Raw genomic sequence first — 15294 nt, 5'->3', positions numbered from 1 at the left:
TCCTGATTGTTTATATCTTGAGCTTGAAACTGAGCAGGGCCCAGTGGGGCTCCCAGGCACAGAGGTCTTTTTGTCTCCCATTTCTTGTACGCAAGACTCCAGCCTCCATGACCTTTCCTGAGTTCCAAAGGGCAGATTCTAACACTTGCTAATCAAGGGAGGAGCAGCCAAGAAACCACCTGAGGCGAGATTAAAGGGAGCAGAGGACTTCCCTGGTGGCGCAGTGGTTGAGAATCCACCTGCCAATGCGGGGGACACGGGTTCAAGCCCTGGCCCAGGAAGATCCCACATGCCGCGGAGCAACTAAGCCCGTGTGCCACAGCTACTAAGCCCGCGAGCCACAACTACTGAAGCCCGTGTGCCTAGAGCCCTTGCTCCGCTACAAGAGACGCCACTGCAATGATAAGCCCGCTCGCCACAACTAGATAAAGCTCGCAATGATAAGCCCGCTCGCCACAACTAGATAAAGCTCGCGCAGCAATGAAGACCCATTGCAGCCATAAATAAATAAACAAATAATTTAAAAAGAAAAAAGATTAAAGGGAGCAGACAAGCTCATCGGGATTAGGAGGCTGCCCACCTGAGCTGAGATTAAGGGAGTGCACATCCTGCACACACCCCAGCCTTGTCAGAGACCCCGCCCTTGAACTATTGCTATAAATCCCCGCATCAAATCCTCCCAGGTTGGGACACACAATTTTGACAGGCATGAGCCTGCTGGGTCCCCCTTTGCCTGGCAAAGCAATAAAGCTCTTCTTTTTAACTTCACCCAAAACTCTGTCTCTGAGATTCGATTAGGCACCGGTGTACAAAGGCTGAGACTTCAGCATCAGACTTACAGTTTTCAAAGTTCCTCCGGGGCTGTGAGCTTAGCCTCGCAGTGGTCCTGGGAAGCAGGTGGAAGTGTCCACAGCTCACCAAAGGCCATGCTGCACTGGGGGGCAGATATGGAACTAGAATCCAGGTCTAATAGGGCTCATTCTGACACACAAAGGTCTGCCTTGTGTGAGAATGTGAAGGCCACACCTGTGGGCCTCGCAGCTGGGTGAGGGTTTGGGATCCACCCCAGGATGGGGAGGCTGGGCTAAGTCCATGATCCTGAATTCACTTCGGGGCCTCAGGGCTTCTGTGAAAGAAAGGAAGGCGAACCACAGAGTGGAGGACAGACTTTGCTCCACATTACGGAAGCACTTTGAGTTTCCATATTCACAGCCGGGCACCTTTGCTCATGTTCCCTCTTCTTGGAACGCCCTCATCCCACGTTCTATTCTAGCTATAACTCATCGGGCTTGCAATTCACTTAGATCTTTATCTCTTCTAGGAAACCTCTGCCCCTCTCTGAGGCTGGAACCAGTGACCCTCCTCCCAGCTCCCACAGCATCAGTTGATTGCCTATAGCTTAATGCTGACCACTTTGCATTAAAAATGCACGGCTGCATTCTTTCTCTCTGTCCCAATAGCCAGAGAGCTTCTCAAGCGCAGGGACCCCACTTTCTCATTGTGGTCAGTGCCTGGCACTCTGTAGTAAATGCTTATTAACTAGATGAATGACCGGAGGTGGGTTCAAACGCCTCAGTTCTTTCATTGCTACCTATGTTAAGGGATTGTGGACAGTGTCCTATTCATTTTTGACATATAGAAGATGCCCAGTTTGGGACTTCCCTGGTGGTCCAGTGGTTAGGACTTGGTGCTTTCACTGCTGTGGGCCCGGGGTTTGATCCCTGGTTGGGGAACTAACATCCCACAAGCCGCTGTGGGGCCTGAAGAAGCAGAAGAAACAGCAGCAGCAGCCGAAGCCCAGTTAAAGTTTCCTGAATTGGGGCTTCCCTGGTGGCGCAGTGGTTGAGAGTCCGCCTGCCGATGCAGGGGGCACGAGTTCGTGCCCTGGTCCGGGAAGATCCCACATGCCGCCGGGTGGCTGGGCCCGTGAGCCATGGCCGCTGAGCCTGCGCGTCCGGAGCCTGTGCTCCACAACGGGAGAGGCCACAACAGTGAGAGGCCCGCGAACCGCCCCCCCAAAAAAATAGTTTCCTGAATTGAATTAAACAGAATTAATCATCCTGCAAATACAGTACATCCCACATCTGAGCAGAGAAGTTGCTTGGTTCCAACACACTTAGATAAAAAGTAAGTGAGGGGACTTCCCTGGTGGTGCAGTGGTTAAGAAGCCGCCTGCCAATGTCAGGGACACGGGTTCGAGTCCTGGTCCGGGAAGATCCCACATGCCGCAGAGCAACGAAGCCCGTGAGCCACAACTATTGAAGCCTGCGAGCCACAACTACTGAGTCTGCGCTCTACAGCCCCCGAGCCACAACTACTGAAGCCCGCGTGCCTAGAGCTCGTGCTCTGCAACAAGGGAAGCCACCGCAATGAGAAGCCCGCGCATAGCAACGAAGACCCAACGCACCCAAATAAATTAATTAATTAAAAAAAAAAAAAGTAAGCGAGGGAGTGAGCTCAGAACTCAAAATATGCGCTCAAAATATTTTCTGATTTCCTTCCTCCTCTGGACTGGGGATGGGGGTGAGGAAGATGGGTTCAGTCCTCCCAAAGAGTCTCATTATTACTAGGAGATTCTTCCCCAGATGCTGCTCCATGCTCTGGGGCTGCTAGTCCACAGTGGCCTCAGCTTCGTGCTGCGGGATCGGCCCTCTGCTCTTGCACAGGGGTGGAGACTCCGGGCTGTGTTTTGGGGCACACAGTAGGCCTGCAGTTTGTAATGGAGTGATGGTAAAATAAGTCAGGCCCCTTAAGTACATCTTGGGGCTCCCAACACCCCAACTGTCTCCCAAATCTAACATACAGTAGGCACTTACTAAGTATTAAACCTAGTAAAGGATTGAAGGGTCTACCAAACCCCAAAGCAAGAGAACGGATCCAACAGCGCCCCCTTGCGGTGCTCTGCATCAAGAAGTCACCTGGGAGAAACGTCTGCAGTTCCACCACAGAATGCTGGACAGCACAAAGGATCCCAAGCTGCCAGGGGAGGCGTCCTCGTCGGGGCTATAGTCTACGCTGTCTCCCACCCATTTTTAGAGATGGGGCACATGGGTCCAGAGAGGGGAAATGATTTGCCCAGGGGGCTCTGGGAATTCGCTAGAGGGGCTTAGGGCGGCGGTCTGACGGCGGAGATCCCCGAGCGACCTGTCGCGGAGCTGCGCGTGCATAGCGAGCATCCTGTATTTGCTTAGAGCGAGTGTGTGTTAGGGGCGGCGGCTGAGAGGAGACGGTGCAGCCCCCGGCTGGGCCTCTAGCGGCGGAGCTGGAACTAGAACCCGGATGGGCGGACCCCGGCCCCGCGCCCCCTCGCGCTCGCTGCCTGGTGCAGGGCGCCCCCTAGCGGGACGCCGACATCCGGCAACGCCGCGCTCTTCCAGGCCCGCCTGGTCTCACGACAAAAGAGCTCAAGTTCCGGGGATCCGAGCCCACCGCCCCGGGGACCGGGCGGGTCCTCCCCTCGGTGGCCTCGCAGTCTCAGCCGAGGCGGCGGGGAGCAGGTCAATCCGGTCCCCGCGGGTGGAACGGAAAGTGGGCGGGGCTCCCGGAGGTGGTGTCCCCGGGGTGGGGTGCGCGGAGTTCGCAGTCCGGTGCGCACTCTAGCTGGAGTCCGTCGGAGCTTCACACTCGGTCCCGAGATGACGGCGAGCAAGCGGGTGGCGAAGGTAACCGCGAGTAGGACGACCCCTTTGTCACGGTTCCGGTGACTTTCTATTCCGTCCTCCCTCCATCCCTCCTCCAGCTCTCCGAGCGCATTCGTTTGTCTGGGTACCAGGGCTGGCTGAATCCCTGCATCCCTGCCCCCTCCCCAGTGGAAGAGTGGGTCTACGAGAGGGGCCAGAGCTGGAGTTTGGGGAGGTGAGGACGTGTCGAACTGGGGTGTCGCTGGCTCCCTGAGCTGTGCTGGGGATGGGGATGAGCCACCTCCCCCCAAATTGGTTTCAGTTTCATTTCACTGCCAGAAACTTGTGATAACAATTACGTGCGTCTCAGGTGCGGGAAGGGTTGGTTCCTTGGCGTCTTTTTTGGAGCCAGGCGTTCTGTTGGGGGTGGTGGCAGGTGCCTTTTGAACAGAGAGAACCAGGACAAGGTCCTTGCCTTGGAATAGCCCATGGCCCGCCCCATATTTTCGTACCCACATTAGAGTCCCGAGAAGTATGCGATGCTGAGTGGGAGTTGAAAGCAACGTTCTCAGGGTATTCTCGGGAGGAAAAGATGCCAGGGAGAACCTAGAAGGTGTCCTGGAGTAGGTGGCGTGTATTCATTTGTTCTACAAATGTTGTTGAATGCCTCCTATATGCTGGCTCCTGTTCTAGGAGATAAGGAGGCAGAGATAAACAAACCTACCCCTTCTGAGCTTTCATTCCGATCAGAGACACAATTTGAAGTGAGGTCGGGAAGGATGGGGAGTTGGCGATTTTCCCCACGAGGTGGGAAAACCCAGGGTGTTTGGAGGACTGAGATGTGGCTGGGACTGGAGGCAGATGGGGAAGGTAGAGCAATCATCAGGACACCCCTCAGGCTTTGAGGCTCTCAGAAGTGCCCCTCCTACGTGCAGGCTTGAGGGGGGTGAAGAGGGAGTGCTACCCTCAGCCTCTGAGAAGAAAATGATCTGAGATTGGGGCACCCAGAGCAGGCTCAGCCCAGAAGGACTGAAATCTGGAGGTTGGCAGCAAAATAGGGCAGAGAGTCTTTCCAGCCAAGTGGGAAAGAGCTAGGAGCCAGTATTTATAGCACTGGCACCACTAAATGCCAGGTAGTTTACATTAGTTATTTCATCTCATTCTCACAGCAACCCTGTGAGATAAGTCCTATACCCCCATTTTACAGATGGGGAAGTTGAGGCTCAGAGAGAATAACTTGATTGTCCTGGGTCACCCAGTAGGGAGTGATGGGGCTGGGATTAGAGCCCAGATTGGTGGGGCTCCAACCCATAGGCTCTTTCAGTGGCTTCCCTACTTTCATTTTCTGTTCCTCTGAGTCAGGTGGTTTCCTAACAGGCCTCAGGAACAAACTGTGTGTCCTAGCTTGGCTTTCAGCATCCCCAGGCTTTGGGAAAACCCTGAGAGAACTCATATACAACCAGTAAAGTCCAAGTTCTTCCAGTTATAGTAAACTTGGGGAAAATGTCCATTCCAGAGCTTCTCTGTTCAACCTGGGGCTTCATTCTTGCTGAAGAGTCACAGGTGATACTGGAACTAGGACTTGTAGTAGCAGATGCTTCTAGTTTGGGGTAAAAGATAAATGAGGGGTCATAGATTCTGGGCAGAAGGTGCAAGAAGCAGTTTGTTGGCGTGAACAGAGTTGGAGTACGGAAAGATAAGAAACAGGAGATAAGGGTGTGTTTGTATGTTGGGGGGCAGAGAAAGTTTAGATGGTGCGCAGTGGGAAGGGACCTCTCCCCAGCTGTGGACTGGCTTTGGGGACCTTTCTCTCTGCCTTTGTTTATACCAGGGCTTGTCAGCCTTGTCACTATTGACATCTTGGGCCGGATAATTTTCCGTAGCGTGTTTGTCGGCATCCCTGGCCTCTACCCACTAGAGGTAGTAGCACTCCTCCATTTGTGACAGCCCAAAATGGTCATAGACATTGCCAAATGTCCTGGGGGCAAGTAGGTAAAGTAACCCCCCAGTTGAGAACCACTGGTTTATACCATTTGGTGTTCCAGAAAAATATGACCTGCCCTTGAAAGTCTTTTTTTAAAAAATACTTTTATTTATTTACTTTTTATTTTTATTTTGGATGTACCATGTGACTTACAGGATCTCTGTTCCCAACCAGGGATCGAACCCATGCCCTTGGCAGTGAAAGTGTGGAGTCCTAACCACAGGACTGCCTGGGAATTCCCTGAATGTCTTTTTATCTGTTGCTGTTTTTTAATAAATTTATTTATTTATTTAATTTTGGCTGCTTTGGGTCTTCATTGCTGCACGTGGGCTTTCTCTAGTTGTGAAAAGCGGGGGCTACTCTTTGTTGTGGTGCGCGGGCTTCTCATTGTGGTGGCTTCTCTTGTGGCAGAGCACAGGCTGTAGATGCACGGGCTTCAATAGTTGTGGCACATGGGCTCAGTAGTTGTGGCGCACGGGCTTAGTTGCTCCGCGGCATGTGGGATCTTCCTGGACCAGGGCTCAAACCCGTGTCCCCTGCATGGGCAGGAGGATTCTTAACCACTGCACCACCAGGGAAGTCCCGCTGTTGTTTTTTTTTAAAGGTCTATTACAGTGGGGAGAGGCAGCATAGGGGTAGAGGGGTAAAAGGTACAAATCATTAGGTATAAAATAAGCCACAAGGATATATTGTACAACATGAGGAATGTAGGCAATATTTTGTAATAGCTATAAATGGAGTATAACCTTTAAAAATTGTGAATCGCTATGTTGTACACCTGTAACATATAATATTGTACAGCAACTATACTTCAATTTTTAAAAATTTTTTTAAAAAGAAAAGGAAATATATATATTTTAAAGTCTATTGTTCCACAAGATGGACCCCAGAACGGAGAGAGGGGTTCTTTGGTCTCATACATTTGAGACGTACTGCACGCTTGGGCTCGTACCTTGGAGAATCACAACGCACAACAGCGTATTAAAGGCTTTGGGAAGTCCTGCAGGAAAGAAGTCTGTCGAGTCCAGTGTTTCCCGGTGTACTTGACCGTGGAGCCCTTTTCCCATAATAACTATGAATCTTGCATGGGACGCACCGTATACGTTTGCTCATACTGGGCCCTCTGCCTTGGTACCTCTCCAATTCTCTGCATGGTAGACTCTTATTCATTCTGCATGACCCAGCTCACAGTGTCACCCTGCGTGAAGCTTTCCTGCTCCCCTCTCCTCTCCTTCCCTATTATGTGTCCACATGTTATTCACATAATCACATCCGTGTTTCTTCCATTACTCCAGTGAAGTTCTCGAGGGCTGGGCCGTGTCTTAGTCAAGTGTCAACAGAGGGTGCTGTTGAGGAGAGGGCTGTTGGGGGCACTCAGTGATGTCCAGGTGACTGGGTCACCTTCCTGGGCAAGTGACACTGCTTGTCCTCTTGTTTCTCTGCTTGGTGTGTAGAGCTCTCCTCTGCTATGGTCTCCCTGAGTCATTTCCCCTCCCCAGGCCTGGTCTGGAGCAGTTTGACAGGCACAGGGTGACGTCTTTTTTGGGTTTTTTTTTTTTTTTGCCGTATGCGGGCCTCTCACTGTTGTGGCCTCTCCCGTTGCAGAGCACAGGCTCCGGACGCGCTGGCCCAGCGGCCATGGCTCACGGGCCCAGCCGCCCCGCGGCATGCGGGATCTTCCCGGACCGGGGCACGAACCCGCGTCCCCTGCATCGGCAGGCAGACGCTCAACCACTGCGCCATCAGGGAAGCCCCAGGGTGACGTCTTTGCTGCCTGTTCTGTCCTGAGCACTGTAACGGCACGTCGTCATACTGGGTGCTATGGAAGGGAGGGAGGACCTCGTGACTCTCTAGGAAGAGGACAAGAGGACAGACATTAAGTACCTCGGTTTCAGGAGAAAAGGCTCCTATGAGAGTTTACTCCCGAGTTGTAATATCTGGAAGCAGTGATGTGCGGGCTCCCGCCACCTGGTACTTACGGAGCTGGGGTGAGGCTAAAACTGGGTGGTTCACTCAAAGGCCTGAGCACTGTGCCTGACACATACCAAGTGCTCAGTAAATGGGGGCTATGACTCTGCCAGCTTCTGTCCCCTGGGCGGTCCTGTTTGGGACTTGGACAGTGTGCTGGGGGGCAGGGGGGAGGGGGCTGAAGTAGGGGAGACTAGGCCAACTGCCCGTGCTCTGTCCCCCTGCAGGAGCTGGAGGACCTTCAGAAGGAGCTCCCCAGGTACCTGCGGAACCTGTTCAGCGATGATGCCAACGTGCTGGTGTGGCATGCTCTCCTCCTGCCTGTGAGTATCCACAGGACCATGGCCGGGGACTGGGGCCACTTAGGCCAGGAGCCTGGGCAGGGAGGGTTAGGACTGGGCAAGAATCTTCCCTGCCTTCGAATCCTGTTTTGTTTTGTTTTTGCGGTACGTGAGCCTCACACTGTTGGGGCCCCTCCCGTTGCGGAGCACAGGCTCTGGATGCACAGGCTCAGTGGCCATGGCTCACGGGCCCAGCCGCTCCGTGGCATGTGAGATCTTCCCGGATCGGGGCACGAACCCGTGTCCCCTGCATCGGCAGGCGGACTCTCCACCACTGCGCCACCAGGGAAGCCCCCTGAATCCTGTTTTTCACGGGAGGTTATCATTGGCAGAGGGGGTCTCTCTCTGGATTGATTGCTTCTGAGGTTCAGGCCGACTGATGAAGAGGCTAAAAGCCTTTTGGATTTAGTAAGGGACCCCTTCTGCAAGCCAGTAGCTACCATGCCCACCATGGAAGCTTCAGTAGACAAAGGGCATTAAAAAGAAAAAGAAAAAGAAGAGATCTGTTGGGTCTTTGTCAAAGGATAGGGATGAAGTTCCTGTTTCCCACAGTTGGTAGAATTTGCTGCCTCAGACCTAAAATGTGTTTTGTTCTCTTTTAAAAATCGTATTTCAGAAAATTATTGTTACATATGACAACACAGATAACTCATCTCTACTATTCTGCTTTTTCTCTGTTTATTATTAAAGATCATCTCGATAGAATCTCCCTTTGAAAGTAATATTCCAAAGGACCTATCAAAGTGCAAGATGTCTATTGTATCATCTAATTATTAGTGACCACAGATATTTTCTTTGAGAAGTTCATCTATATACCTTTGGATACTAGGAAATAAAAATGGAAACAATTGAGCTTTTTATTAGCTCTTTGGAATTTAATGGGAACAATTCATTTGATTATTTAGGATTTGGACTTCTTACTGACAAGGCAATGGCTTGGGTTGTGCCATTTTCCTTTATTTTTTATATTTTAAAATTTATTTTGGCTGTGCTGGGTCTTAGTTGCGGCACACGGGATCTTCGTTGCGGTATGCGAGCTTCTTAGTTGCGGCATGCATGCGGGATCTAGTTCCCTGACCAGGGATCGAACCCAGACCCCCTGCACTGGGAGCACAGAGTCTTACCCACTGGACCACCAGGGAAGTCCCTGTGCCATCTTCTCTTTCAACTGACCTGTAGCCCAGAACAATGGAGAAAGGCTTGAGTCAGGGCAATCCTTGACCCTCTGTCATGTCCTGTGGGCTGCTGGGTTGAAACAGTCCACCACACCTGCTCTGGGCTGGAAGAATAACAAAATGCTTTATTTAACTCAGGACTTCAGAAGAAGTAGGGCTTTCTCAGCTGACCCTAAGGTGCAGTGTGAAGCCCTCTGTCTGGTCCAACTTCCTCATTTTTACAGATGAGGAAACTGAGCCCCAGAGCTGCTCAAAGCCACACAGCAAGCTCGAGGCGGAGCCAGGATGGGTTCCCAGGACCCAGGGCTCTCAGCTTCATGGCTTCTCCACCTCCCTCCTCTGATAAGACCCGGGCAGCCCAGCCTGCAACCCCTGCAGAAAGACACACAGACGCTGTCTCGTCCTTTTCTGAGGCCTCACCCGTGGCTTTGTGTCTGCTTCCCAGGTCCCAGCCTCTTCTTATTATCGAGAACATGAAAGCTAAGGCATTTTCTTTATCTGCCAGCATTTGCCCCAGTTCTTATCTCAGACACACCCAAGACCGCTACGGCCTCCTTTCTGCCTTCTGCTGAGGGAGAGGAGCTCTCTTAAAACCTTGACTCTACGCTTGCATACCTGTGTCATTCTGACTGTCTTTGTCCTGTCTTCTCTATCACGAAGGTTCTGAAAGGTTTTGGAGCTTTGAAACCAGCCTGAAGGCCCCTGTGCTCTATGCTGGGGTCACCCAAGTCCTGAGGTTCCTCCCCACTAGGGTTGTAGAGTACTGCCCATGTGTGGAGAAGTCAAGGTGACAGTGCTGAGTTCCCATCCTAGCACTGTCACTGTGGCCCTGGGCAAGTTACTTACATACATTACACTTGAGTCTCCTCATCTGGAAGTGGAGATGCTAATACTCGTGAGTTTTCACAATACTTATCCTAATAGCTGACATGTACATAGTGCTTGCATGTGCCAGGCCCTATTCTAAGCTCTTAACATAAATGAGCTCATTTAATTCTTACATAAACCCTATGAAGAAGTCTGTTATTTGTTCCGTATGGGAAAGCACAGAGAGGTTAAGTTACTTGCCTGAGATTACACAGCTAGGAAGTGGCAGAGCCAAGAGTCACACTCAGGCAGAGTGGCTCCAAAGTCCACGTAACCCCTACGCTGTGCTGTATGGGCTAACGTGTGTGGAGCCCTTAGCACAGGGTGGCACAGATTAGATGCCCAGGAAAGCCTTCTGGTTGCTGGAAGTCTAGAGGGTCTTCTACTGGCTCCTGGCAACTGGTCACTCCAACTCCCAGTTCTTTTTTTTTCTTCTTTTAACATGGCAAAATACACATAACAGTATGTACCACCCTCATCATTTTTATGTTCTGAGTTCAATGACACGAAGTACACACACATTATTGTGCAACGATCACCACCATCCATCTCTAGAACTTTCTCATCTTCCAGGACTGAAACTCTGTGTCTATTAAACACTGACTCCCCATCCCTCCTTCCCTCCAGCAACTGGTAACTAATTTTCTAGTTTATGTCTATGAATTTGACTATTCTAGGTACATCACATAAGTGGAATCATACAATATTTGTTCTTTTTTTTTGGATCTAGCTTATTTCACTTAGCACAATGCCTTCAGAGTGTATTTGTGTTGTGGCCTGTCACCATTCATGATTCTTCCTAGGAGTGGAGCAGAGGCTGCCTGGGACCCTGGGGTGGGGGCGGGGAGAGGGGGAAACCAGATCGAGGCCCCAGAAGAAAATGAGCAGCGGTGCCTCGGCGCAGAGCTCGATCCCTCTCCTGCACAGGAGAGACCTCCCTACAACCTCAAGGCCTTCAACCTGCGCATCAGCTTCCCTGAGGAGTATCCATTCAAGCCTCCGACAGTGACATTCACAACCAGGATCTACCACCCCAATGTGGACAGCAACGGGCGGGTGTGCCTGCCCATCATCAGCAAGGAGAACTGGAAGCCTTTCACCAAGACCTGCCAAGGTGGGCCTGGGCCCTGCCTAGAGGGAGGGACCTGGACTGGATGGGGGAGGGGGTCATGGGACCGATTTTCACTTAGAGAAGCCCAGAAGAAAGGAGATAAAAATTGTGAGTTGGGTTTCCCTGGTGGCGCAGTGGTTGAGAGTCCGCCTGCCGATGCAGGGGACGCAGGTTCGTGCCCCGGTCCGGGAAGATCCCACATGCCGTGGAGCGGCTGGGCCCGTGAGCCATGGCGACTGAGCCTGCGCGTCCGGAGCCTGTGCTCCGCAACGGGAGAGGCCACAATGGTGAGAGGCCCGCGTACCGCAAAAAAAAAAAAAAAAAAAAAAATTGTGAGTCTCAGCTGAGCCTGTTGTCAGATAGAAGGGGTGCGTCCTGAGATCCTGGGCTGGCTGACCTGCTCCTGCCTCTGTTCTCATACCTGGGCAGGTGGGAGAGAGCAGCGTTGCTCTGGGTCAGGGGAGAGAGAAGCAGCTGGGCTATAGAGGGAAGGGCTTGGGATAAGAAGGCCGCATGCCCTATCTGGGGACCTTGGTGAAGTCTGTTCCTTTCCAGGGCTCAGTGCCCTACATGACAGCTGAGGGGACTGGCCCAACGATGATAACATACCTCACTTAATTAGGCACTTGGGCACTGTGCTAAGAGCTTCACATGCCTTTTTTTTTTTTTTGGCTGTGTTTTGCATCTTGCGGGATCTTAGTTCCCCGACCAGGGATTGAACCTGGGCCCCCAGCCCAGTGGAAGCTCGGAAGCTCGGAGTCCTAACCACTGGTCTGCCAGGGAATTCCCACATGCCATTTTTTCTTTTTCTAAAACAAATTTATTTATTTTTGGCTGCGTTGGGTCTTCATTGCTGCACGCGGGCTTTCTGTAGTTGCAGCAAGCAGGGGCTACTCTTCATTCTGGTGCACGGACTTCTCATTGCAGTGGCTTCTCTTGTGGCAGAGCATGGGCTCTAGGCACGCGCGCTTCAGTAGTTGTGGCACGTGGGTTCCAGTAGTTGTGGCTCGCGGACTCTAGAACGCAGGCTCAGTAGTTGTGGTGCACGGGCTTAGTTGCTCCGCGACATGTGGAGTCTTCCCGGACCAGGGATGGAATCCGTGTCCCCTGCATTGGCAGGCCGATTCTTAATCACTGCGCCACCAGGGAAGCCCCACTTTTTTTCTTTTTAAGATTTATTTATTATTCATTTAATTTATTTTTGGCTGCATCGGCTCTTAGTTGCGGCTCGTGGGATCTTTGTTGTGGCATGCGGGATCTTCCCTTGTGGTGCGCGGGCTCTTCGTTGTGGTGCACGGGCTCCTCTCTAGTTATGGCGTGTGGGTTTTCTCTTCTCTAGTTGTGGCACGTGGGTTCCAGAGCACGTGGGCTGTGTAGTTCACGGACACAGGCTCTCTAGTTGAGGCGTGCAAGCTCAGTAGTTGTGGTACGCAAGCTCAGTAGTTGTGGCGTGCAGGCTTAGCTGCCCCGTGGCATGTGGGATCTTAGTTCCCTGACCAGGGATCGAACTTGCATCCCCTGCATTGTAAGGCAGATTCTTTGCCACTGGACCACCAGGGAAGTCTCAAAATTTCACTTTTTTATTTGAAGTATAGTTGATTTGCAATGTTGTGTTAATTATGCTTTTGTACATGTGTTCAGTTATACTTATGTACATATATTCTTTTTCATATTCTTTTCCATTATAGTTATTACAAGATATTGAATATAGTTCCCTGTGCTATACAGCAGGACCTAGCTGTTTATCTGTTTTATATATAGTAATGTGTATATGTTAATCCCAAACTCCTAATTTATCCCTCCCCGCCCCCCTTTTCCCCGTGGTAACCATATGTTTGTTTTCTATGTCCCTAAGTCTGTCTCTGTTTTGTAAATAAGTTTATTTGTATCATATTTTAGATTCCACATACAAGTGATACCATATATTTGTCTTTCTCTGTACGATAAGCTCCAGATCCATCCATGTTGCTGAAAATGGCATTGTTTCATTCCTTTTTATGGCTGAGTAATATTTCATTGTATATATGTACCACATCTTTTTATCCATTCATATGTCGATGGACATTCAGACTGCTTCCATGACTATTGTAAATAGTGCTGCTTTGAACGTTGGGGTGCACGTATCTTTTTGGATTAGAGTTTTCTCTGGATATATGCCCAGGAGTAGGATTGCAGGACCATATGGTAACTCTACTTTTAGCTTTTAAAAGGAACCTCCATCCTGTTCTCCATAGTGGCTGCACCAATTTACATTCCCCGCCAACAGTGTAGGAGGGTTCCCTTTTCTCCACACCCTCTCCAGTATAAAAATTCACTTTTTTATTCCATATTACGTTTTTGGTATCTATCCGTTGATGACAAATTGAAATTATAATGGAGTAAACATAGTTCAGGCATACAAAGATGGAGTTGGGTAGCCATTGAGGACCTGGTCTGAGACATGTCCCTGCACCACTGAGAACTTGAACTTTCTAACCCAGGGACACCAGCCATTTTTAACCCACCAACTTCATTTAATCCCCTCAGAAGCCCCCTGAAACAGTGCTCTCATTAGCTCCATTTAATAGTTGAGGACACCGAGGCATATGAGAGGAGAAGCGCTTGCCTGAGCTGGCAGGTGGCAGAGCTGGGGTTCGGAGCCTGCTTGGGTGACTCTGGAACAGCACCGTCCAGCAGAACTTTCTGCAGTGATGGAATCCTTCTGTAGCTGCCCTGTCCAATGCCATGGTCACTAGCCACATGTAGCTTTCGAGCACTTGAAATGTGGCTGATGTGACGATGAACTGCATTCCTAATTGTAGTGAATTTCCATTAATTTAAATTGAGATAACTACGCATGGCTGGTGGCTACCATAGTGCACACTATGGCTCTAGAGCCTATGGACGTAATCAGTGTGCGATCAATCCTGCCTCTGGACCAGCTCGGGAGTTCTTAACCCTGGAAACAAGAATCCTGGGGCCGGGGATGGGGAGGACTCTTCCTTGGATGAGCTTCAGGAGGTCGGTGAAGCGCTCTGGACCCAGAACCACACGTCTGTGTGTATCCGTATGCGCACGTGCCTGGGGAGATGGGCCACTGCCTTCACCAGGTTTCCAAAGTCGCCCGTGAAAGATTTCCAGCCACGGGGCAGCAGTGGTTTCCAGTCTTAAGCCTCAGAATCCTTTTTCCCAAATAAAAGTTGTTTTGGAATCCTAATAACACAGCAGAGAAAAGCAAAGTGTTTCTTCTGGAAGAGGGAATAGAACCCAGAAACCCTGTTTATCTCACCAACCCCCATGATGGGTAGCTTCTGTGACACCGTGAAACATAGTTTGAAAAGCACTGATGTAACTGGTTGTGGCTTTGGGCATCATCAGTGAATGTGGTAAGAGGCATTTCATTTGGTTGTAGCGTCATCCTAAGACATGGAACCTCCTGGGGGGATCTCCCAAGGAGTGAGTGTGACGTTTCAGGGGATCTGGGAGTGGGCAGCCATCGCTTCCTTCCCAGGATTTTTTTCCTCCCATCCTGATGTCCTGATCTGACCTCTCTCCCCAGTTTTGGAGGCCCTCAACGTGCTGGTGAATAAACCAGAGCTGGGGCAGCCCCTTCGCTTGGAGCTTGCTGACCAGCTGACACAGGACCCGGAGCTATTCAACAGGAGGGCCGAAGAGTTCACCCTCCAGTTTGGAGTGGACCGACCCTCCTAACTCTGCCTCTGGCCCATCTCTGCACTGGATGCTTTCTGTGTGATGGACCGACACATGTCATGGGCTAGGGGCCAGAGCCCCTTTGTGGTCCATTTCCTGCTCATTTCTTCCAAGTTTTCCTTCTTAGATTGTTAGTCATTTGTGTGTGTGTGTGCGCGTGTGCGTGTGTGCGTGTGCGTATGTGTGTTTGGTGGTGGTGGGGCCGCAGTTATGTGTGTGGTACGGGGATCCACTGGCCTCAGGTGTGCTTTCCCCACTTCCTTTCTCTGCCCCAGAGCCAGGGGCATTTAGGTTTGCAGGGTTGCACTGCCAGCTCTCCAGCGCTCTGTGATGTGGGAAGCCTGATCCTTAGAGACTCAGGCTGCCTTGCAGGCCAGCTTGCAGGAAATGAGCCCAGCAGCCAACCAGATTCCGCTGAGGGCCCAGGCATGGGGGTTGCAGGGAGGGCAGAGGGGCAGGGGGGAGTATGGGAGGGAGACAGGGCACAGGGAGGAGGGTTTCGTTGATTGAGTGATTGAAAACAGCCAGACCGCTGATA

The 15294-nt window shown here is 51.2% G+C and overlaps 1 protein-coding gene across 1 annotated transcript; it reads left to right on the top strand.

Annotated features, from left to right (window-relative positions):
* The first annotated feature begins 3635 nt into the window (after positions 1 to 3635).
* Positions 3636 to 14756, top strand: UBE2L6 (ubiquitin conjugating enzyme E2 L6). Its single transcript, XM_065883008.1, has 4 exons — positions 3636 to 3662; positions 7800 to 7895; positions 10883 to 11069; positions 14605 to 14756. The coding sequence occupies exons 1-4, from the start codon at positions 3636 to 3638 to the stop codon at positions 14754 to 14756; spliced, it is 462 nt and encodes a 153-aa protein (XP_065739080.1).
* The last annotated feature ends 538 nt before the right edge of the window (positions 14757 to 15294 follow it).

The sequence above is a fragment of the Phocoena phocoena genome, chromosome 8 (genome assembly GCF_963924675.1).
Source record: "Phocoena phocoena chromosome 8, mPhoPho1.1, whole genome shotgun sequence".
NCBI classification, from domain to species: Eukaryota; Metazoa; Chordata; class Mammalia; order Artiodactyla; family Phocoenidae; genus Phocoena; species Phocoena phocoena.
The sequence above is the reverse complement of the archived record's forward strand: the minus strand, read 5'-3'. Positions and strand labels throughout refer to the sequence as shown.

What these genes read in the sequence shown, in the direction of transcription:
- UBE2L6 (XM_065883008.1), top strand. Translation starts at nt 3,636, where the DNA reads ATGACGGCGAGCAAGCGGGTGGCGAAG. An exon ending in CGAGCAAGCGGGTGGCGAAG is followed by an intron (nt 3,663 to 7,799) that starts GTAACCGCGAGT and finishes GTCCCCCTGCAG; the next exon opens with GAGCTGGAGGACCTTCAGAA. An exon ending in GGCATGCTCTCCTCCTGCCT is followed by an intron (nt 7,896 to 10,882) that starts GTGAGTATCCAC and finishes TCTCCTGCACAG; the next exon opens with GAGAGACCTCCCTACAACCT.